At 41.2% G+C, this 24,822-nt stretch overlaps 1 protein-coding gene, 1 long non-coding RNA gene and 1 other non-coding gene across 7 annotated transcripts in view; 1 reads left to right on the forward strand and 2 right to left on the reverse strand.

The window, feature by feature from the left end:
- Positions 1-967: 967 nt before the first annotated feature.
- Thumpd3 (THUMP domain containing 3) lies at positions 968-23,883 on the reverse strand. Of its 2 annotated transcripts, none has more exons than XM_028863884.2 (10): positions 23,829-23,846; positions 22,480-22,766; positions 20,567-20,644; positions 14,961-15,434; positions 10,781-10,911; positions 7,588-7,657; positions 4,614-4,729; positions 2,884-2,994; positions 2,186-2,309; positions 968-1,600 (listed from the first exon to the last, which is right to left on the reverse strand). In XM_028863884.2, exons 2-10 carry the CDS (start codon positions 22,732-22,734, stop codon positions 1,448-1,450), a joined length of 1,512 nt encoding a protein of 503 aa, XP_028719717.1. In that variant the 5' UTR covers positions 22,735-22,766; positions 23,829-23,846; the 3' UTR covers positions 968-1,447. The 2 variants fall into 2 exon arrangements, with proteins under 2 accessions (XP_028719717.1, XP_028719718.1); XM_028863885.2 differs by having other exon boundaries at positions 972-1,600; positions 23,797-23,883.
- On the reverse strand, positions 10,059-10,161 carry LOC114689695. The gene has a single exon (XR_003733955.1). It is a non-coding gene; the product is annotated as a U6 spliceosomal RNA (small nuclear RNA).
- The window catches only part of LOC114689592, a 28,077-nt gene continuing 27,112 nt past the window's right edge, over positions 23,858-24,822 (forward strand). Inside the window, exon 1 of one of the 4 annotated variants that reach the window (XR_005091200.1) lies at positions 23,858-24,028. This is a non-coding gene — a long non-coding RNA (uncharacterized LOC114689592). The remainder of the gene's footprint in view (positions 24,029-24,822) is intronic. The other 3 variants (XR_005091198.1, XR_003733941.2, XR_005091199.1) reach the window with 3 other exon arrangements.

Raw genomic sequence — 24,822 nt, forward strand, 5'->3', positions numbered from 1 at the left:
ATCCCATCACCCACACTAAGCAGATCAAACTGCCTATTAACTCCAGCTTCTAGCCTCCACAGGCACCTGCATATACCTGCACAAAAATACAACTTTCATCTGGCATGGAATTGCATACCTTTAATCCCAACACCTGGGAGGCAGAGGCCAGCCAGGGCTATGTAACAAAACCTTATCTAGAGAGGGAAAAAAACTCATAGCTCATTTCTTATTCTAGTAACCAGATTAACAATTTATCAACCAGAGATGAAGATGACATAGTACCCACTGTATTTGCAGTATCTTTGATCGGATTTTTTGTATACTTATAGAATTAGGTCTGTGATGAATCAAGCATAAACCTGGTATATTAGCTTGAGAACTTAGCATTGAAAGTATTAGTTTATTTGTTCAGTGAATATTAAATGCTCACTGGCAAATACCGTGTCAGAAACTTGGTAAATGGTGATGAAAACAGAACTATCCTTGCACATCCTGGCTCTGACCAGCTTGCTTTGAGATTTAAATGGTTTCTTTTGTCAAAGGTGGAAACTTGTAATTTGTCCAATCAATAATTTATTTTGACAATTGTAAAAATGTCCATCTAGGATATAAAACCTTTACAAATTTATTAATCCCAGTCCATTCTCTACTAAGTAATTTCCAAGCCAACTGGCTACTGACTATGCTGTCAATGTGGATTCTGTTTTCAAAGAAAGGAAGTACTGTGTCCTTTGTTCTAAATAGAAACACCATACTGAAAATCTAAGCTGAATGAAGCCAGACTCTCCAAAATAACTTCCCATCAAAGCTTAAGCAGGGCTTGCTTTAGGACACACTATTGCGGGACTGATGAGTACTGAGGTTATTTCATTTCCCATAGCACTATCTGAGGAAGGATTTGGTACAACTGGAGAACTGAACAATGAACTAGGCAAGAATAGGCCTCCCAGGTCAGGGTTTCATTTAAAGATACATTAGCTCCCACAACATTGACAGGATTTATTTGTTTATTGGGCTTTGAAAAGTAAGACATGTATACTAAAAGAAAAATTCCTTTAATTTGGCTTGTTGGTCCCATATGTCATCTACCGACACTTGGACTACTTAGTAATGTCTTATTACTAATAGTCACACAAAGCACCTTCGCCCTGTTTTGGTTGTGTGTATTTTAAGGCAGATGGTAAACTAGGTCTTGAGGGATGCTTTAGTTTCTGAGGGTGATATAAAGAGCTTAGGCTACAGAACATTAGGCTTCACAGGTGATAGAACATGACCTAAAGTGTTGTGAACTTAGAAGCCAAGACTTCTCAGGAAATACCATTACAGTTACCTTGCTAACAAAGTGTTCTGGAGTAGTTAAGCAGTAAAGACTGCAATGCTAAGTTACTTTTTTGCTATTTTTCTCCCAAAGCTGACACATCCAGCATTAGGAACTATAAATATACAGTCGTCTTCATTCTTTGCATTACCAAGGAGCATGTCTTCCTCCATCATGTTCTGAAGGATGAACAAAGGCTTGAGGTGTGCGTTTTAGAAGATAAACTGCAGCATGAAGGCCCCCGATGTTCACCCAGACTGTATGGACCTTTCGCCACACATGTCCCATTCCAGATAATGCCTGGTACACACAAAAAGCATAAAATCATTACGCTGCCAAGTCTGCTTTTAAACCAACCTGGAATCTTTGCCACTTAAATGCTATGGGTGGTGGGTTGTAGAGTTGGCTCAGAAGTTAAGAGCACTTGCTGTTCTTGCAGAGGATCTGGGTTCAGTTTCTGGCACCTACATGGCAGCTCACAACTATCTACAGCTCCAATTCTAGGGGGTCCATCCAATACCCTCTTCTGTCCTTTGAGGGCACCAGGCATAAATGTGGTACACATACAGGCAGGTGAGTGTGTAAGAGTGTGTGTGAGTGCGCACATGAAGTAAGGAAGGGTATCACTGAACCCAGAAGCTCACTGAATGGCTCTGAGGTCCCACCTGTCTGCCTTGCCTGCTGTGCCCCTATCCTATCACTAGGGTCCAAAGCCTTCTTTTAAGAATCCTAAAGTTGGGGGGTTGGGGATTTAGCTCAGTGGTAGAGCGCTTGCCTAGCAAGCACAAGGCCCTGGGTTTCGTCCTCAGCCCCACCCCCACCCCGGGGGGGGGGGGGGATCCTAAAGTTGCCTTTGGCTGAGATTTTAACTCTCATGTTCGGTACCTTGGTAAAACATTTCTTGTCCTGAGTAAGCAGTACAGCTCTGCCTGTCCCTGGTCTACAGACACGGCTCATTTCCCGAAGGCAAGCTGGATATAGATTCCAGTTTCTCTTCTTGGAGCCCATCCTATAAAAGAAGGTCAAATAAAAAGTGTTGCAAAAGGTAAATAAGTAGTGTCTTACATAAGATGAGAACAAAATCCAAGGTAGGAAGAAGGCATTTTTAGAGGCCAGAGCTTTGACATTCTATGCCAATAAAGGAAGCTATGTTAGTCAGGTGTTCAGAGTTTTTTTTATCAAAATGTTTTTTTTTTGTTGTTGTATTTTGTTTTTTGAGAAAGGTTTTCTTTGTGTAACAGCTCTGGCTGTCCTGGAACTCACTTTGTAGACCAGGCTGGCCTCAAACTCACAGAAATCCACCTGCCTCTGCCTTCTTAGTGCCAGGACTGCCCGGAATAATTTTTTTTTATAACAGTAACTTATCTTAATGAAGTCAACAAACAAATTATATGAGCCAAACCACTGAGTAGAGAAATCTGTCTCAACAAGCAAATGCTCCTCAGCCTATAATGTAGTATAGGATCATGTAATCGCATAAGGGATGAAATGAATTATGGTACATCTTTCTGACTGAGAAGACAAACAGTACAATAACAGGTGAAATCAAACTCCATTTCAAAAAGAGAAAAACCCAATTCTACCTTTTTCCAAATGGCATATCTGTTACAATAATATCCACAGAAGCAGTTCTCAGTGGGAGGTTGCAGATATCCCACTGAATAGCATCAATGGGCAAACCCCAGGATGTTTTTCTGTAGAGACAAAGGAAAGATACTCAGTATATTCTCCCAGGTATGCTAATGAGATAGCATAGCAGACAAAGGCACTTGCCTTTAAGCCTGATGACCTGAGCTTGAGTCCTGGGGCCCACCCACATGGTGGGAGGAGAGAACTGAATTCTTCAGTTTGACCTCTAAGCCCCTGCTCTTGTGCCCACACACAAATACATGTAAAAAGAAAAAACATTCTGCAGTATTAATTTTTAAACATTGTTTTTCTAAGAAGAAATGCTACAGTAATATAGGAAGAAATATAGCCATAACTGAAATACAAGTTTTTTAAATGGTTATAATTGTTTTTCAAAGGATGTATGGTTTCACACACAATTTTAAAAAGCACCAGAGGAAATGATTTTACATGTTAAAAAAATGTGTAAAAGGCCAGAGAAATGGCCCAGCTGGCAAAGGTGCCTGCCACTAAGCCTGACAAACAGAGTTTGATTACTGGGACCCAGAGGAAGAAGAGAACCAACTCCCACAGGCTGTCCTCTGACTTTACACCATAGCAGAGCTCCATGGCATTCTCAGGCCCACACATACACAAATAAACAGAAAGACCAATCCAAAAGGCTTCAAAGGCAAAGTGATTAGAGGATTTGAACAGGTCAGGGCCACAAGGCAAGATTACTGGTAATTTAGAAGTTATGGGAATGGCTTTCATGCTTCTTTCAATTCACATTGTTTTATTTATTTATTTATTTATTTTTGGTTTTTTGAGACAAGTTTTCTCTGTAGTTCTGGCTATCCTGGAACTCAGTCTGTAGACCAAGCTAGCCTTGAAGTCACAGAGTGACTCCCAAGTGCTGGTATTAAAGGTGTGTGTTAACCACACCCTGACTCAACTCACATTATTTTAGAAAAAAAGCTAAATAAGTAAACTGTAGTAGTTCTATATGATGGAATGCTGTGTATTCATTAAAAATGAACCATGTACAAATACTTAAAGTATTCTCAAATGGTGACATTAAAATGAATCTACCCATGTACTGCAAATGTAAACAGATGGATTTGGTAGTTCATGTCTATAATCCCAGTTTTGGAATCGAAGGCAGGAAGATCACTGTGAGTCTGAGGCCAGCTGCACTATACAGTGAGTTCAAGGTAAGAGTCAGTTATAGGCCGGGCGGTGGTGGCGCACGCCTTTAATCCCAGCACTCGGGAGGCAGAGGCAGGCGGATCTCTGTGAGTTCCAGGCCGGCCTGAGCTACAGAGTGAGCTCCAGGAAAGGCGCAAAGCTACACAGAGAAACCCGGTCTCAAAAAACAAAACACACACACACACACAAAAAAAAAAAAAAAAAAAAAAGTCAGTTATAAGATATGACTTTTCCTAAATAAATAAACTTATACTATACTTTACTGTTTGGGGAAAAAGACAAATAATGAACAAAAAAGGAGAAATAAAATTGCAATAAAGTATGGAAATTGTAGTTACATTAATTATAAGTGATTTTCAATAAGCTAGATGGTATCTTCTCACGCTGTTCATTTGGTTCTAAAGGTGTCACAAAGCACAGGCAACGAATGACAATTCCAAGTCAGTATGGAGAGTGACGTGCAAAGATGCAATGCGGTCTTTGAAGTTAAACTTACCCATCTTTAATCTGGCTCTTAGTCAACAGAGATGAGATGTTATTTGCTGCTCTGTTCACTGCCAGTGGGTTGTTGTCTCCAGCAATATGGTAACAGTGAGACCACTCAGTAGCCCCCTATGAGACAAGAATGTTGGTTAAATATGCCACAAGAAACAATTAAAGAGACAGTCATTACGGTCAATTTTCAATAACATGGTGACCCGTGCCATTTACTTCTTTAGCAGAAATGACCTCCCTGTTCTTTTTCTGCCTGCTGAATTCTCACCCACTGGAGATGTGGCTCCAGTGTCACCCACTATGACATCAGTGTCAGCCCCAGAAGCACTTTGTACACCTCTGTTGCTGACTTGTCCCATTTTCAACTGTCTATCAATTCTGTCTTCCAAGTAATCTAGCAAGCTCTATCCTATTTTCCAAATAGGTCTAGTATTTTATTCAATCCCTACCCAGCAAAGGCTGGCACATACAAGAGACTAATTCACTAAATAAACATGATTTTAAAAAATTATCCAAACTGCCAGGAGGTGGTGGCAAATGCCTTTAATCCCAGCGCTTGGGAAGCAGAGGCAGGCAATCTCTGTGAGTTCAAGGCCAGCCTTGTCTACAGAGCGAGTTCCAGGAGCCAGAACTGTTATATAGAGAAACCTTGTCCTGGAAACCCCCTACCCACCCCCCCCCCCCCAAAAAAAAAAAAAAAAAAGATTAACCAAACTAACCAGACCTATACTCTTGGATTGTGAAAGTTTAGCTTTTAAAAGATAACCAACATATATCTCTGAAAGGATTTTGTAGTTAAGTAAAAAATGTCACCAGAATATATATGCCAAGCAATAACACACTTGTGAAACGAGTACACTAAGGTACAGTTTCTGCCGTGAAGACATGCATGCATGAATGCAGCACTTTATAACTTTGTATTCTGCTCAGATCTCTGAAGGTGAAGACATATTCTAGTCTATTATTCTACAATGACTGCAAACAAAGGAATGTCCAAGTATGCCAGAAACTGGGTAGGTAGGGATACAGAAGGAACTCACAGGTAAGTCTCTCAGGTGATTCTTACCCACTGGAGATGTGGCTCCATTGGGTAAGAATCTTTGCCAACTATTTTTTTTTTTTTAACTTTTAATCCAATTTGGATTTCCTACCTCAAGCTGCATTTTACATTACTTCTAAATCTCAGAGTATTCTCTGAGTAGTTCAGGTATTGGATACTTTAGTGGCCACATCTGTTCCCAGACCTTGGCGACTTTTCACGATTTCCATCCTTCCTCAGCTAAAGTTACTACAATGGTGCTCTCCTGCCTATTTTTACATGGAAATGGCTAAGACTGTTTTCCCCCCTTTTATTCTGGTGTCTATTTCTGTTGCATGTTTCTGGACACATGGCAACTTTACCTGGTATTTCACAGAAAAGTCATGGTTTAATGCAGGAGAACCACAGCTTTGTTTCCAGAATTCTTGACTGTAACTAAGCTCTCTGGTTCAGATCTCAAGCAGTAGTCATTCCCCAGCCATCACTAGTGGAAGATGCAGACTATGTGGTTTCCTCTTGAATCTTAACTCCTGATCAAAGTCAGACCATAGATTTTCTAATTACACTCTGGATTATTTTACCCTTTATGGGTTGCTTTGGGCTTGCTCATCTGTCCCATTTCTGCCCACTCAACACAATCTGTGGTACTTCTGTGCAGTTTCTTTTTACTGGCTTTTGGTATAGTCTGGAATATTTCACTGTGTTTCACACAAAACTAAGTGATTTTCTTGTGAGCTCCTGCCTGTCAATCACTTACAGACACATAGGTGATGTGATTCACTCAGTCTCAACAGTTCTCTACCTACAAGATCCCTTTCCCACTGTGTGTGGGGCTCACATCTGTAATCCCAGCACTCGAGAGAGGCTCAGGCTAGAGGACTGCCATAAATTCAAGGACGGCCTGTGCTATGTACCAAGACCCTGCCTCAAAAAGTTTAAAAAAAGCTGGGCGGTGGTGGCGCATGCCTTTAATCCCAGCACTCGGGAGGCAGAGGCAGGCAGATCTCTGTGAGTTCCAAGGCCAGCCTGGGCTACCAAGTGAGTTCCAGGAAAGGCACAAAGCTACACAGAGAAACCCTGTCTCGAAAAACCAAAAGAAAAGAAAAAAGGTTAAAAAAATAAAATAAAAAATCTTTTCAGTTCTTGTTTTGTCTTCTGTAGTTTTTGTTTTCTTTTGGTTGGTTGGTTGGTTTTGATTTTTTGAGACAGGGTTTCTCTGTGTAACCCTGACTGTCCTAGAACACACTCTGTAGACCAGGCCTAGCCTCTAACTCAGAGATCTACCTGCTTCTGCCTCCCAAGTGCTAGGATCAAAGGCGTGGGTCACCACTGCTCAGTGCCTTCTTTAATTTTTATAAGTGAGGTAGTAATTCTAAAAATTATTTAAGGTCACTGGGTATGTAGCTTTGTTAGATTTCCTAAAACATGTAACTTTTTAAAAAAGAAAACAGGTAAAAAGACTGAGTGTGGTAGTTTGTGCCCTTAATCCTAGAAAAGATGGGCAAATCTCTGAGTTCAAGGCCAGCCAGAGCTACATAGTGAGATCCTGTCTCAAAACAGAAACAAATATAAGGAATGCTCATAGGTGGTGGGTTGGTTTCTAGTTTTGTTTTGCAGTGCTGGAGATCAAGTCCAGGACCTCTGGCATGCCAAGCAAGTACCCCACCCCAGCACTGAGCTACACCACTGTGGTTTCTCCTTTTCATAACTAAACTTGTTCACTCCAGGAAGCTCTAACTATAGAGACAAAAACCAACTTCCTCCCGTTTATGATACCCTCAGTTACCCTCTGCTAGTCAGTCTAGTGGCTGAGCCATTACTTCCAGCTCCCCTGTGAGCCAGAAAACAAGTGTTACTCTTGAGTTGTGTGGCACTGGGCTGTTTGAAATACATGGTATTACCACTTGCTTATGTAAAAATAAAGAGGTGTGATTACCTCTATTGGTATTGCCCCTGTTCCACACATTGGATCCACTATTACATCAGTAGGTTTAGGTTCACAGAGCCTGGAGGGAGAAAACAATTCAGCACATATGAGATCAGCTGAAAGCTGAGGCTTCCACAATAGAGATTCCTAAAGGCTAGACACAGGCATGGAGGAGCAGCAATCCACAGTCTGAAAGTCAGCCTGGGGCTGGCACTCAGGAGCAGTGCTCACCTATGTGTACAAGCTTTGGGTTTCAGACTCAATGCTGGAAAAGCAAAAGAAAGAATTGTTATCCCAGCACTCAGGAAGCTAAGCTGGGAAGATTCTTTAGTAGACATTTGCTGACAACTAGACATTCAGTATCCTTTCATTTTGTGTTTAATGTAGAGATAACGTCTTTAACATAAAATGATTGCTTTAACTTTATACACTTGTTATTTCACTGAATCCTTGTAACAACCCCATTACTATTTAAGAGATAAACTGATGCAAAGAAACATTTTTCCTAGAACCCAAAACGAGGTGACAGGACCACAGGTCATGGTTTACTATCTCCTCTGTGTAGTACCAATCTTCAGGTCACTGTTTTGTCTGTTCTAACCTTTTCATGTTTTGTTTGAGACCTTACACCATGCATGCTAACAATCTCCCTCATAAGACAGATTCTTAGGCAAGCCTATAATGTCAGTCACTGCTAATGAGCCAGGACTGGGCATCTGATCAAAACATGTCATTCAAATCCTCTTAGGAATTTGTAATAAAGAGCAAGTAGCCCCTGGTTGTGTGAACTAGTCATGTGTAACTGGAGGTACATATATTTAAATGCGGACAGCCATGTGCACAGGTGAGCTGAGCGTAAGTCCATAAGCTTTCAAGAGACAGAAAAGCAAGCTCCTGTGTTTTCTACTACCTAGTTTCTACACTTCTTAATTTTTAACCTTTATGTGTATGGATGTTTTGCCTGCATACATATCTGCATCACAGATGAGAATTGCCTGTTGAAGCTACAAGAGGCATCACATCCCCAGACTGGAGTTATAAACAATTGTGAGCCACCATGTTGGTGCTAGGAATTGAACCAAAGAACTCTGGAAGAGCAGCCAGTGCTCCTATGGCGCTATGCCATTTTTTCAGCCCCATAGTCTACCTTTCTTGAGATGGCTTTCAAGGTTTTGTTGTGGATTTGATAAAATATTTGCTCATCTCTCCAACCACTCCATCCTTAGCATAACTATCACTTCATGTATAGATGTACACATGCGTACACACTTGTGTTTGCCTACATGCATGTGAAGGCTAGAGGTCAATACTGGGAATCTTTTTCTCTCTGTTTTCTGGTTTTAGTTTTTTGAGAGAGGGTTTCTCTACAGAGCCCTAGCTGTCCTGGAACTCACTATATAGACCAGTGAACTCACTGGGATCCACCTGCCTCTGCCTGCCAAGTGCTGAGATTAAAGGTGTGTGCTGTAATGCCTGGCTGGGCATCTTCCTCATTTGTTCTTCACCTCAGTTTGAGAAAGGGTCCCTCTCAACCTAGAGCTCACAAATTCAGTTAGACTGGCTGGCCAGGGGTCCTCCTCTCTCTGCCTCCTTGGTGCTGGAATTAGACACATGTGCTGCTGGTAGGTCAAACTCAGGCCCTTATCTTGTGCAGAAACTGTATCGAGTTACTTCCTCAGCCCAATCATCACTTTTTTATTCTATTTAGCTTTTTAATACTTGCAACCAAAACAACTCTTTGTATGCTGGTTTTTATAATCACAGTTGGAGACAAATAACAAATGTCTGTTCAATGAATGAAGTTTCAGAGTGTTTCTTTTAAATTTTCTGTTATCAACTTCATATGCTCCAGTTGTGAGGAACTATGAGGCCACGTATGGCCAGGATGAAAGAGGAAGCAAGGACTAGAAAGGAAGAAAATATACTTATATAATTCATTAGGACATGCCAGGCACTGTACAGAATAAGACAACCTATCTGTATTTCTGCATTTAGTTTTCATGAACAAAACTTTTTAATAAAATATTTTTATTTTTTACTAATGTATATGTATTTTTGTGTGTCTCTCTGTGTGCACATGTGTATAGGTACCCTGGAGGCCAGAAGAAGGTATTGGAAAAGGGTATAGAGTTGGAATTAAAGACAGTTGTAAGCTTCCAGATATGGGTGCTGGGAATTGAACTCTGGTCCTCTGGGAGAACAGCAAGAACTAGTAAATGCTGAGCCATCTCTATAACCCCAAAGTTAGCCACCACTCTATTTTTTAAAACGGATGTGTATGTGTGCATGTGTGGGTGGATGTGTGCATGTAAATGCTGATGCCTGCAGAAGATAGAGGCTGGAGCTGGAGTTGCAGGTCATTATTATCTATCTGACAACCTGAGTGCTGGGAACCAAATTCAGGTCCTCTTCAGCATGCACTTAAACCTCTGAGCCATCTCTCCAGCATGAATAAATTTTTTCTTCTTTTTCTTTTTTTTGTTCATATGGAACACTACACAAATCTGTCATCTTTATGCAGGGGCCATACTAATCTTCTCTTTATTGCTTTAATTTTAGCATATGTACTGCCAAACTGAATACATGAATAATCTTCTGAGTCCCATGTCAAACCCATTTTCCAGTCTTGAAATCTCAAGTTGGGAGAGGGGGAGGCTTTAAGAAAGGAAACACCAATGACAGAAAAATGACAACAGCAAAGGTTGCTTGCCTTGCACTTCTGAAAGTCCCAAGATAATCCCTGGGTTGCTGCCAGTGTGACATTTACACATATGAGTAAGAGGGGTGTGGTAGTGTGTTCTGTGAGCCCAGCACTCAGGATACCAAGGCTGGCCTGTGCTGCATTGCAACACCTTCACTCAATGGACCAGTTCTGTATTCACTTACACATTTTAAGGCTCCCTCTTGTCTGCTTCACTGTATAAAAACAAAGCCCAGCAAATCTGGCTCTATCTCCTAAAAAAGGATATCCTTTCTCAACAGAGACAGCCAATCCACCAAAGACATACATGAAACTACCACTCTCACTTTCTAATCAACAACACTAACACACCATCTAAGCCGACAACAGTGACACTGAAGAGGAAATAGGCAACTTTGTAATTCCAACCAAGAAATTTTTTTTTTTAGAAAATGAGTGTTTTAAAGCAAAATTCAGAGCAAAGTGTCCATTGCAATAAAGATAGAAAATCCCTTCTGTTACCTCAGCATCCCATAGGCAAGTGTTGACCTAAGAGTTGTAGGTCCAAAATGTGTAATATTTCTTCGATGGAGACTCTCCTCTGTCAATGCAATGCCGACAATGACTTCATTATCGTGGATGTTCAGGAGAACCTACGTCAAAGTAGAGCAAAGCAACAGTTGGCATTCTTTGAGACTTTTTTTTTTTTATGTACGGCCTTAGCTGAGTGTGGTGCTGCCTCCCAAGTGCTTTAATCCCAGCACTCAGGAGGCAGAGGCAGGTGGATCTCTGTGAGTTCAAGGTCAACCTGGTCTACATAATGAGTTCCAGAACAGTCAGGACCACATAAAGAGACACTGTCTCAAACAAAATGAAACAAAACAATAACAACAACAAAAAAATTTAAAAGAATAAAGTAAAACATGGTTCTGAGTCAAGATTGGCTTGAATTTTTTTTTTTCTTTTGGTTTTTTGAGATAGGGTTTCTCTGTGTAGCTTTTGGAGCCTGTCCTGGAACTCACTTTGTAGACCAGGCTGGCCTCAAACTCCCAGAGATTCACTTGCCTCTGCCTCATGAGTGCTGGGATTAAAGGCGTGCGCCACCACTGCCCGGCCTGGCTTGAATTTCTTATGTAGGCTAGCTGGACTGAAACTCCAAATCCTCCTGCCTCTGCCTCATAAATGCTGAGATCATAAGTATGTGATACATGTTTGCCTTATTAGGACTTTTTGAAGTCTTAAGATAAAACAAAAACAAAACAACTCTTTTACTCAGGGCTAGGGAGAGGACTCAGTGGAGAAGTACTCACAATTATGAAGACCTGAGTTTGGATACTCAGCACCCACAGAAAAGCCAGGCATGGTTTGTACTCACACATCCACCAAGCACAAAAGCTTTCTTTTAAAAAAATTTTTTTTATTTTATGTGTATGAGGATTTTGCCTGAATGTGTATCTGTGCACCACATGCACACTTGGTGTCCATGGAGACCAGAAAAGGGTGTCAGATCCTTGGAAGCTAGTTACAGACCATTGTGAGAGCCTGCCATGTAGGTGCTGGGAATTACACCTGTTATCGTCTGGAAGAGCAGCCAGTTCTTTTAACCACTGAGCCATCTCTCCAGCCTCCCAAACTACTGATTGAGTTATACTTTGCATGCCTACTATAAAGTGCATAAAATTCATTTATTTATGTATTTATTTATTTATGTGTATATGTGGACAGGGTGTAGAAATCAGAGGACAACTTCCACCATGTGTCCTAGGAATTGAACTCAGGTCAGCAGCCTTGGTGGCAAGTCTGTCTACACACTGAGCTACTTCATGAGCCCAGAGGTATATAAATCTTAACTACATACATATTTCAGTGGGCTTTGACCTATATACAGTACCCTTTAGGAGGTTCCCTTTGTTTCCTTCTTGGTCAACATGTAGGGTGATTATTAATCTGACCACTACCACTATAAATTAGTTGTTCTGAACTTCACAAAAATGAAATATATGTATTTTCGTGTATATATTATTTTCATTGAATTTTAAAATGTTTTCTTTTCACTTACTATATATACAAGCTGGCTATTCACTAGATTATCTCCCAGATTTTATTATATTAACATATTTTGATGACATGGCTTTAAAATATTAGTGTATGAGTGTGTGTGTGTGTGTGTGTGTGTGTGTGTGTATGTGTGTGTGTTTTATTTTTTATTTGTTTTGTTTAAGATAGGACTTAGATGGGCAGTGGTGGCATACACCTTTAATCACAGCACCCAGGAGGCAGAGGCAGGTAGATCTCTAAGTTCGAGGTCAGCCTGGTTTACAGAGCAAGTTCTAGGATAGCCAGTGTTACAAAGAGAAAGCTGTCTCAAAAAGCCAAAAAAAAAAAAAAAACACAAAAACAAAACAAAAACCAAAAAACCAGACAGGGTTTCACTATACACTCTACATTCTGGCTGGCCTAGAACTTACTACAGAGACCAGGGCTAGCTTTCAAATATGAGATCTGCCCATCTCTGCTTCCTGAGTCAAAGGCAAGTCCCACCCCACTTGGACTACATGTATTTTTAAATGACTACATTTTGGGAAACCACTTCAAACAGCTGTAAGTGCAACAAGCCCCCTTCCACAGCAGACTCTCAAACGTGCCTTCTCTCCAAAGCTGACCCTGTGTCACGTGTGCTTTATCAACTATTGTTTTCTGAGTATTTTTATATAATGTCTGCTATGACTATCTTTGTCCTGGTGGTCCTAATTCAGAAATATTCTTGTTTGGTTTTTCTTTCTCTTTTTTTTTTTTTTTTTGGTTTTTCGAGACAGGGTTTCTCTGTGTAGCTTTGGAGCCTGTCCTGGAACTCACTCTGTAGCCCAGGCTGGCCTCGAACTCACAGAGATCCTGGCTCTGCCTCTTGAGTGCTGGGATTAAAGGCGTGCACTACCCGCCCAGCTTAAAAGTATTCTATGAAGATAAAATGTTCCCTAATCTTCCCCTTAGAATGTCCTCATCACAGTTTTACCAAAGACAGCAGTCAAGAGCTGACACTCCAACATATGGGGCCCTGCTCTACACATCTACTCGCATGGCCTCATTTCCAATAAGCCCCTCTGAGCCTAGGACACAGAGACATCAGTTCATGCCCTTCATACCAGTGCCTGAGTTACAATTTAACCCAGGCAGTGTGGCTCCATGATTTGTCCTCTGTATCACCTTGCTAATATCTAGACACGTCTGTTCTTTAGCCAATTCATTCTCATGGCAGCTGTGTAAGAGAATATGGCATGAGGAACTGTACTAGTCTGACTTTTTTTTTTTTTTTTAAGAAAAGTTACAAAGAAAGTGACATGCCCCAGATTTAAGTACCCCAAAGCAAAATAAATCAACTTTTTGGTAATCATGTCAACTGCTAGGGACCTATATAAGCCACCAGAAATTTAAGGAACTCCAATCACTATTATCCACATTAGTCACCCAGTAGTCACAAGGATTCTCAAGCTAACTAACAGAAGGCATTTGGTTTTGAGAACCTAGCTGACGTTTTTAGCAGACTTGGTTCTAGATGAGGATTGGCCCTAAAACCCGGACTTAAGGGTCTAAAAATTAGATTCCACTATGGTTTAGTTGCAGATAAAAGTTTGTTTTAGGTAAATTTACAATCTACAAGTCCACATAATATAGAAAAACACTAGGCTAGAAACTAGAAAACTGGGTAGATATAGTAGAGTGCTTATCTACTATGTACAAGGTCCTGGGTCTGAGTCCCGCACTGCGATTTTAAAAAAATGACTCTTGTGCTGGAAATGTTGGTGCCGAGTTCAGAGACAAGAGACAGAGCACACCTGAGGGTTTTTCAAGACAGGCTCTCGACACAGTCCTAGCTGTCCCAGAACTCACTATGTAGGCTTGCCTTGAACTCACAAAAGATCCTCTGCTTCCTGAGTGCTAGGATTAAAGGTGCATGCCCCCATTACTTGAGTTCTGACAGCATCTATCCATTGAGTACTTAGCATATACTAATATACTATACCAAACACTTTAAACCATTATTTCATTTGCCTCCCATAGTATAGACCTTCAAGTTATATACTATTATTGGCTTCATTTAAAACAGAGGCTCAGCCGGGCAGTGGTGGCACACGCCTTTAATCCCAGCACGCGGGAGGCAGAGGCAGAAGGATCTCTGTGAGTTCGAGGCCAGTCTGGTCTACAAAGCAAGTTCCAGGACAGCCAGGACTCTGTTACACAGAGAAACCCTGTCTTGAAAAACAAAACAAAACAAAAACAAAAAACAAAAAAACAAAAGCCAAAACCATTCAATCCACACCTACCCATCTACCTCCATAGGCCATGCTGTTCCTAACTACATCCTCCTCCTAGCTTTATGGCCACTGTTTTACTGTCCCTTTACTAGGCTAGTCTAGAAATTCTACAAACATGAGAACCTTTCTTCCCTCTTGTGTTTGAGTGTCTTTCTACTGTTCTACTTTTTGAAATAGGGTCTTGCTGTTTCAGCTGGACTGCCCAACAAGCTCCAGGGTACTGCCTGTCTCTACCTATCAGTGCTAGGGTTAACATGCACACATCTGTTTCCAGCTTCTAGGTGGGTGCTAGGGATCCCAACTCAGGTTCTCAGGCTTGCTCAGCAAGCGCTTTACCCAGAGCCGTTGTCCCAACCCCATTACAGTCATCAGTGGAAGCTGATACCCACCTCTACATCAAAGTTGGTCATATCGGCCTTCCACTTAAAATACTCTTGAACAGAACCCCCAAAATCCCTCGCAGCCTCATTGGAGGTAAAGCAATGTTTCTCTCCTGCTCTGTTGCAGGTGACTCTAAACTTCTGTACTTGTGGTTCAGTTTCTTCTCTTAAGCTTTCGCCAGTCTCATCTTTGCAAGATGCCAAGACCTCGCCCACTAAGGTTGATATTTCTTCTTTGATGGCTGGATTTTCATAATAGTCCAAGATCTGTGGTTCTGAAGTGCTGCTGATAAGCTTCTTAGCACCTTTCTCTTCTGCTTTGTCTCCCTGTCCACAGTTGGCCTTCTCTTTACCTGCACTCTGGTTTGCCTTTCTGTGCTTTGCTTTCCTCTTCTTGAAGCTGGTGTTAATTTGCCAGACCTTTAAAGGGTTGGACCATGGGAGCTTTTCAGCCAATTCTTCAAAGTCCTTTAGAACTTCTTCCTGCAAAGGATGGAGAATGAAACCCTTTTATTTCTCACAACTTTAACTGAACAAATAAATGCCCACTTTCTTTATAGACAGCTCTGGTCCTTAGGATGGAGGTGTGGGAGTGCAGAAGCAAAGGGTAAAACCAAATAATGCCTGCAATTAAGGAAATCTCAGTGTGAATGAGAAGTGAGGGTATATAAAACCTACACTACTAAATAAGAGAAGGCAGATCAGACATACAGCACTAAGGAATGCCATGAGGGGAAGCAGGGATGGATGGCAGCAGAGGAAGAAGACAACCAGGCTAGATGACTTCCTTTTAGATCTTCTGAATTTGAATTTCAAACTATAGAAGTTAAAAATGTCATTTGTCCAGATTTTAAATAGTATGATTATCCATTTGTCTTGTATTTTTGAGATAGGGTCTCTTCTCTGCAGCCCTGGCTGTCCTGGAATTGGCTCTTTTGCTGGGCTGCCCTAGAACTCAGATCCACCTGACTCTGCCTCCTAAGTGCTGGGATTAAAGGTGTAGGCCACCACACCTGGCTCATATGATTATGTTTTTTAAAAAGTAAATTTGGTGGTGCCTGCCCTATCAAGTTCTTCTTTTCCAGTTTGACTACAGTACTAACCATGATCTATGGTTACTATGTTTATGTACTGTGTACTAGCAAGGACACTCCTGTAACTGCATGGTGGAAGGACCCAAACTACCTTGACCTTTGCTATAGGCCACACACCTACAACAGCAGAGGTATATAAAGGGTGGTTAATATACAGCTGCCAGGGTGGGTTTATTGGCACAGAGTTGTAATCCCAGCGACTAAGGAATCTGGGGCAAAGTTGCAAGTTCAGGTTTCCTGAGCTACAGAGTGGGTTAAAGGCCAGCCTAGATAACTTATTAACACTCTATCTCAAAAGAAAAAGAGGGCCATGGGTATAACTCAGCGGTACAGTGTACGGGTCCTAAAGTCAACTGCTAGTACTGCAAGAGTCAACAACAAAGCAGCAGTTGCTGGATGACATTTAAGTGTGAAGAACAGAATGCTGCTATCCCACAGAGCAAGCACTATCCAGACAGAGATATATAATTTATATAAACCACCACAGTATGGATGTTTAAATGACTTAAAGCTCCAGAAGCCGGATGTGGTGGTGCACATCTTTAATCTCAGGCAGAGACAAATGGATCTCTGTGAGCTTGAGGCCAGCCTGGTCTATTAAATGAGTTCCAGGCCAGATATGGATGCAGTAAGACTCTGTTTTAAAACAAAAAACAAAACAAAACCTTTAGGTAATGAAATACTCAGTTTCTCAGTCAATTCAGCTATATTTTACACTCCAATCTAGCAATTAGCATGCTGTATCAATACACTTTTTTCAAATATTTATCCACAGTTCATTGATAAGAGTTAAATGTACTTTTCTTGATAAACTCCAAAGCCTCTGTTCCCATGAGGCCAGAAAGGAAGTAAAGATTAAAACAATTCATTCAGTGGAATGAAAATTACACTTCAATAAAACAATAAAAAAGAAAAAAAGAAGGAGGAAAAGACTTGTTTATCCCCAGTCAGTCCAGGGAGAGCTCTTCTTGGTCTGGAAAACCACCAGGACCCTCTTATAAACAGCAGGCCCAAGAGAAACTGCCTTATTTATATATGAGTAAGTTCAAAACTTATCAACACAGCCTAGTGGTGCGGTGCATGCCTTTATTCCTAGCACTTGGGAAGCAGAGGCAGGCGGATCTCTGTGAGTTCGAGGCCAGCCTGGACTACAGAGTGAGTTCCAAGACTACACAGAGTCTTTCCCAAAAAAAAAAAAAAAAAAAAAAAAAAAAAAGCAGGCACAGTGGTGTGTACCTATAATCCCAGTGCTGGGGTGTGAGAGACAGGAAGATCCCTGAGGTTTTCTCATTAGCCAACCTAGGTGACAGTGAGTTCTAGGTTCATCAAGAGACCTTATCTCAAAGGAAAAAAAGGTGGGCCAGGTGGTGGTGGCACGAGCCTTTATTCCTAGCACTTGGGAAGCAGAGGCAGGAGGATCTCTGTGAGTTCAAGGCCTGCCTAATGTATGGAGTGAGTTCTAGGACAGGCTCCAAAGCTACAGAGAAACCCTTTCTGCAGGAAAAAACAGAACCCAAATCAAACCAAACCAACAAACAAAATCCAAGGTAGAGGAGGCTGGAAAGTTGACCCAGTGGTTAAGGTCACTTATTGCTCCTGGAGAGGACCCAAGTTTGGATCACCCACATGATAGTTCACATTATTTACAACTTCAGTTCTAAGGAATCTGGCCCCCTCTTTTGACCTCTGTGCAACAGGCACATGTACCTGGTGCACATACATACATGCAGACAAAACACCCATACACATAAAAAAATCTAAAAATGAGAATAAGGTGTAAATATGAGTGCACATATACATAAATACCAGTAAAGGCCACACTGAAACCAGTATTCATAGAATCCTGCTGAAAAACACTAAAGGATGTGGAGAAAAGAAAGGCAAATAGCATGGCAATGAGCAAAAGAGTTCAAAAGAATTGAAAATGATTTTTTAAAAAAGGAAGATAATTAACATGTATTTATTTACCTAGATTTAAAATTTTCAGCAATTGAAGATATTTTTCCAGAAAGTTTAAGTGAATTGACAATAAGAGATACTCAAAAGTCTTCAAAGAAAGCTGGGTTTTCCTTGTTTTTTGGTCATTACATATTTATCAAGATGAACTCAAGACTCTTCACAACATTTGTTGCTAGAAGAACTACCATGGTCTTTCTGGAAGGGAAGACTTGTTCTTTATACTCCAGCTAACAGAATATACAAGATAAACATCCCTCAACTCAGGCCATTAAAAGATAACAAGAAATAGCCAGGAATAAGGGGCTCATGCTAACAATCCCAGAAGAATCTCTTCCAATGCAAGACTAGCCTGGGCTACAGAACAAAACCTCATCTTCAAAACCAAACAAGAAAACAGTGAAGGGCAAGAAGTACACCTTTATCCACATTTGGCTTTAAGCCTAAAATAAAAACAAAGTGTGAATTGTGACTATAAAACAGAAGCAAAGTTAAGTACACTCAGCACATAATAGGAAAGAGAAGTAATTTAAGAATGATGCAACCCTCATTGCTTATACTTACAGGTCAAAGGACAGAAGTACATGCTGATAAAGTATATTTACAGGTCCAACAGTAAGGAAGTGAAACAATAAAATCAGAATGGAGTGAAAATGGGGAAAAACATGACAATTTCATCTGAAAACATAGCAGGGATATTAAAAATATAGATGAAAATAGTAGATTAGATGGATAGTACTAAGTTGTATTTATAAAGCTAATAGCTAAGGCACAAAAATAAAAGTTTAAAGTATTTAAAAACATAGCATAAGAGCCAGGTGTGGTAGCACACACCTTTAATCCAAGATCGCTGAGCAGATCTGAGTTCAAGGCCAGCCAGGTCTACAAGAGCAAGTTCCAGGATAGTCAGGTCTACACAGAGAAATCTTGTCTCAAAAAATCAAACAAACAGAAACAGGACCTCTCACTGAACCTGGAGCTTATTCAGCTAGGCTGGCTGGCTGAAGAGCATGGGAATCCACCTGTCTTTCTCCAGAAGAGATGAGGTCACAGTTATTGACTGTCCTGCCTGGCTTTCGTGCAGGTGCTAGGGACTGAACCTGGGTGCTTGTGTAGTAGGTACCTTACCAATAGCGATCCCCTCACCTTCAAGAACCTTGTCACAGTGATTGCCAAAGCAACTTTGAAAGGTTAGCTCATGTAGATTTGTACAACAATGCCCAAATTCACCTCTATTTAGATATCAGAACTGCCTCAACTATACAAATTTTAAGATGACAAAATTCCAAGAATTTAATAAATTTAATAATGTCCTGGTAATGTAAAGGTAAGAGAATTTAAGACAGGAAAAAAATTTCTTAATACCCAGTAACATTTATTCATGCATAAAACTGACTTTCAAAATTCCCAAATACTTAGCAGCATAACGTCTCAAAAGATTGCCTCTTATTTTTTAGGTATCATTCAGTTTGTAGTAACTATGAGAAGTCTCAAGAGTTAGTGCTGGGGAGTTCATTGGGAGTGCTCACTTAAGGTGCAAAGGTCAAAGGATCAACCCCCAGGGCATCACTAAAGAAAAAAAGGAATCTGAAGGAATACAAAGCTAGTGTTTCTAAACGTTGAAAGTTAGTTTTGTAGGTAGTAAAATTTTTAGTTATTTTCAGTGGATATTTTAGAGCTGTTTGAACTGTGTGTAGGCTTTAGGGTTTAGCTATTTTAGGCTTTAGGTTTTAGCCTTTTTGTTGCTGTTTAAATTTTTTACTAAAATCTAACAAGGAAAGTGCTTTATTACTTTCTCCCCCAGATCAGTTTCTCCCTCAAGGTCAGTTTGATTGATTTGGGAATACTTTGGCTAGCCAAAATAATCTGGAAAACTAATAAAGACCAGAGAATTAGACAGCATACCACAGTTCTTTTAAGAAAGATTACCTCTAAGTTAGCTATTAACATAACATTGACAGAAAAAGTTTTAAGCACTTGATTCTGGAAACCTGGCCAGAAAGAGATGTAGGAAAAAAACCTTAAAGTATTACTGAGGCCTATTTTCACCCTTCAGATTAAACAGCAGCTGAATACTTAGGACTCAGATGATAAATACAGGCTGTAGACAAAGCTGTTGTCTTAACAACTGAAGGGTATTAAATGTTGCTTTGGCCTCACTTCAAAACATGAAGCTAAAACAGGACAAAAGCAAAATGGGGAGGGAATGCTATCTGTGATCTTTCCTTTACGTGCTAGAAGCAATTCTAGTTTCAAACCATATATACTACAGGTCAAGCTAATCTAAGACTTGCCAGTCAATTATTTTCTACTGTAACTTCAGTTTTTTTTTTAAACATTGACCTTTAAAAGCAGCTTTTGGGATGGACTGTCAAGAGATCTCTGGATTTTAATGAAAAAGCTTATTGTGATCACACATTTCGGTATGTGCCAGGTTCTTGTTTTATTCTTATCATTGTAAACAAATAAACCAGTAGCAGAGCTACTGACAGGCAGGAAACAGTAGAAGACAATCTCTCTGGGAAAGATGGCTGAGAATCAGCTACCACACTTAGAATAGCTCACCTTTGTATTTTTGAACTGATAATCTTTAAACTCCTGAACAACCACAAACAAGTTATCAACTGATCTCAGACAATGAACCTAGGGAGGAAAACAAATGTTAGAAACAAACTTCTGAAAATACTTTTGAATAACACAGCTAGCTACAGTTAAATATTTTAAAAAAGAAAAAGGTACAAAAATGTTTCATTTTTGTTTTGAGACAGGGTCTTGCTATGGTGCTCTGGGTTGCCTCAAACGCACAATTTCCCTGACTCAGTTTTCCAGTACTGGGATTACAGGCAGGTTTTAAAAGTACCCCATATCTGTACTTTTATTGTTGCTGCTGTTTTGAGACAGTTTCTCTGTGTAGTCCTGACTGTCCTGGAACTCACTCTGTAGGCCAGGCTGGCCTCGAATTCAGAGATCTGCCTGCCTCTGCCTCCCAAGTGCTAAGACTAAAGGCGTGCGACACCACCACCAGCTCATATCTGTTATTTTATATTTAAAAATTTCCCCATCCATTTCTTTGGTTACCCATCAGTTCTGCTTTTTCCAGGAGAAAGGGCCAGTGAGACGAAAGTTTGAAATGTCACGTCTGAAGAAGGGAAAAATGTAAACATAAAATTTTCCCATCCTAAATATTCCATTCTTTGGTTACCCATCAGAGAAAGGGCAGTGAGATAAAAGTACAAGAGTTTGATGGACTGGAGAGATGGCTCAGCAGTTAAGAGCACTGGCTGCTCTTCCAGAGGTCCTGAGTTCAATTCCCAGCAACCACATGGTGGCTCACAACCATCTGTAATGAGATCTGGTGCCCTCTTCTGGCCTGCAGGCATCCATGCAGACAGAACACTGTATACATAATAAATAAATAAATCTTAAAAAACAAAGTACAACAGTTTGAAATGTCATGTAGAAAACAATCCTGGTTTGGAGAAGGGAAAAACAAAAACACAAGTGGGGCTTTATTATACTTCTTTCACGGCTTGCAGTAGTTTGTTGTGTACTGCAGTGGCAAAGAGCGTGGGGTTTGAAAGCTGGATGTACAGTGCTTGCCTGCAATCTCAGCATTCTGGAGGTAGAGCAAAGGGGAACAGGAGTTCAAAGTCATCTTCAGCTGTATAGTGAAAGTCAGGCTAACCCTGACTATATCAGACTCTATTTCAACCTCCTTTCTCCCCAAAAAATACATGGGGTTTAAGCTCTAATTCTGTGATAGCTAAGTTACTAAAGACAAACTACTACTTTACTTCTTAAACCCCATGATTAATGGCAAGAGTAATACTGCTCAATTGTCACAAATTGTCACTGCTGAAGGCATCAACAAAATACTCGTTTACCAACACATACCACAAATATTATGTGGGTGCCTACCACAAGCTTGGGATACACTGGCAAGATAAAAACAAAACCTAAAAAAAATCTCCAGGCAATAATTTATGCCCAATGTCACTTGTGTGGTAATAAGAAAGCTTGTAGCTTTTGTTAGAATGGGATGTCAGTTTGCAGACCTCTACTTCTCACTTGCAGGAATGCAGACTTACTTTTGATCGTGAATGTCTCTGACACATATGAAATGGAAAACCTCTGCTTTTGTACTTACCCAAACTTCTGCTAAAGTAAATTTAAATGTCATAGACAGTCATGTCCATTTCATTGTGGTGAATCAATCATCAGGAAATGCTATGATCACTTCTAAAGCATAGTAAACTAACGCTAAAATGTACTAAACTGAATGCACATTATAAAGATATTATAAACATTAACACTGTGCACTAAAAAATAGTCAATTTCACAAATCAGTACACAACAGAAAACCCAGTGATACTTTTGAGCAGAACAAAGCAAAGGACTGCCAAGGTGTCTACAAACCAGAAAAGTAATCAAAAAGTAACCAAGTTGAAAGACTAATTTAAATACTCTTTTGTTCAAACCTGAGCCAGACTTTCCACTGGAATGTCAAAATAGATCTTGCCCCGGTCTTTGCTGATTCTGCATGATGACTTCAGTTTCTCTCTGACTTCATCTGCAGCTGTTTGCTCAAAGCCAGTAGGTACAGTGGCTCCAATAGTGACTTGGAGATGCTCAGACTCACTTCGGATGCCACTTTCCATCACTGGCACAGACTTCTTGTTCTCTTGAAGGTTCATATTCAGGAGTTGGCTGGTAGCTTCTTGAGTGTCAGACATGATAGAAATGTTTCTGAAAGGCCTAACAGTCTCTTTAAAGGCAATATAGAAAAAAAAAAAAAAGAGAAATAAACCCCAGTCATTCCATATTTCAAATGTATGTATCAGAATTAAAACTGTCATATAAATAAGGGCAGGGATTGCAGGCAGTGAAACATGATTAAATGAGCAATATACAGGCACATAAGCGAAAGGAAGACAAATCAGAGCGTTTCCACAGCATGCAGTGTTTGGTTTGGGGGGTCATCTGTGTTGGCAAGCACGATTTTACAACTGTATTTGTTAACATAAAAACAGAAACTCCTCCCACCCTGTCCTTCTAACTAGCAGCAATTCAGAGGGTTTGAATTCTTGCCTCCCACATTCTCAGGTCCAAATGACCCTAAAGCAAAGTTAATCGTGCCTAGCCTCAAACTGGGAATTAAATAATATGTCCCAAATTTGAAAGATTTTAATGAGACCAACACAATTCTGGACTAATGATCAAAACTTTTTAGTGTGTGGGTAGGGTATCTATTTTCCTCTCTGTAGTCAAGTGGGCGGTGAGTTTAATAAAGATTAACTCAACTTCCACTATCTAAATGACAAATCTCCGAAAGCTCACTACATGGTGACGCTGAGATCCAATGATGAGCATCCAGGGGAGACCTTGGAAAAATACCTGAAGTCAGTAAAACAAACTTCCTGTTTGAGTGTTTGTGCAGGGTGAAGGGGCTGGAGAGGTGTTACCGTGATGGAGGATCCACACCTCCCATGATATTTTCAAAGGAGTTGTGACTTTGGCTGACACCTTCGCTGTCCCTATGCTGTCCCAAGGACAGGCCACAGAGGTGACTACGGTGGCACCGCGTCACCGCTGGCCACTGGGAACAGAACACCACCTTCTACAGGCAGGTTGGGGGATGTGATAGGTGGCTCGGACTAGGAGGGCAGTCTCCCATTCCCACCGGCGATGAAGCCGAGCGAGGGGCCAGACGCTCCATCCCGGCACCGACTGGCACAAAGCCAACGCTGCCCTCCCTCCATCCCGCCTACCCGGCCACTCCCACCCGGGCCAGTTACCGGCTGCAAGCAGACCCTTCCGGCCGCCACACCTGCGGAGAAGGCGCGCTCGGGGCACGCCGCCGGAAGCCGAGTTGCCACCCCGGAAGCGGAAGTCGGGCCTTGGGGGGTCATGGTTCTCCCGCGCTCCGGGTGGGCTCGTGGTGAGACGAGGGTGCGCAGAACGCTGTGCGCAGTTGGCTGCACTCTGAACCGGAACAGGAAGAGCTGCCGGCGGGCCACCTGCCCCGAGGTAACCTCCGTGGAGGGCGTGGCCAGAGCTAACGCTGAGTCAGCTCCTCGGTTGTGCCCCGGTGTTTGTGTCAAGCGTCAAACGTTTGGATGGTGCTGTGACTCAATTCCCGTTGTAAAGGCAGAGAAACTAGGTCTAAAGATCATCTCTCCCCATTCCCGTCTTGCATAGCAGTTTTTACTTGGAATTCGGTTCTGAGATGGAAGTCGCGCTATGTAGCGGTGACTGGCCTGGAACTCGCAGAAAGCGCTGGGGTTAAAGATGGGTGTCACCACACCTGGCTTGGTTTCTGCAAGGGGGCAGCAAGCTGGGCTGTAACTAGAATATAGCCCACAGCCTGGTCTGTGGTTTTCATATTGCATTTTTATGTTGACTATTACTACACTATTGTGTGTTTCATGTTTTTCTTTATATTTCAAAGGTTACATTTCATAATTTAGTTACGTTTATTTTGTGTGTGTGTTTGGGGGGTGGGGGGGAGGCATGTGCCAAATCTGAGGTCAGGACAACTTGCAGGAGTTGGATCTCGCCTTCCACCACGTGGGTTCTAGTGATCCAACTGAAGTCGTCAGGATTGTCAGCAAGTGTCTTTACCCTCTAAAAGGTCTCAGTAGCCCCAAATGCAACATTTTAAAAAGGAAACTTACAACTCAACAAAAAGAGACAACTGAATTTTTTTAAAGTGATGGTTGTATAGAGAGGTTCTCAGTGATTAAGACCCGATTTTCCAGAGGATTCAAGTTTTGTTCCCAGCACCCACTCAGATCAGGCCACTCACAAATGCCTGTAACTTC

Source organism: Peromyscus leucopus, chromosome 3 (genome assembly GCF_004664715.2).
Source record: "Peromyscus leucopus breed LL Stock chromosome 3, UCI_PerLeu_2.1, whole genome shotgun sequence".
NCBI classification, from domain to species: domain Eukaryota; kingdom Metazoa; phylum Chordata; class Mammalia; order Rodentia; family Cricetidae; genus Peromyscus; species Peromyscus leucopus.

Coding starts and splice junctions, on each gene's coding strand:
- Thumpd3 (XM_028863884.2), bottom strand. CDS start 22,734: ATGTCTGACACTCAAGAAGCTACCAGCCAACTCCTGAATATGAACCTT. Junction 20,645..22,479: donor CAGTGGAAAGTCTGGCTCAG/GTTTGAACAAAA, acceptor TTTCCTCCCTAG/GTTCATTGTCTGAGATCAGT. Junction 2,995..4,613: donor AAGAGCCAGATTAAAGATGG/GTAAGTTTAACT, acceptor TTGTCTCTACAG/AAAAACATCCTGGGGTTTGC.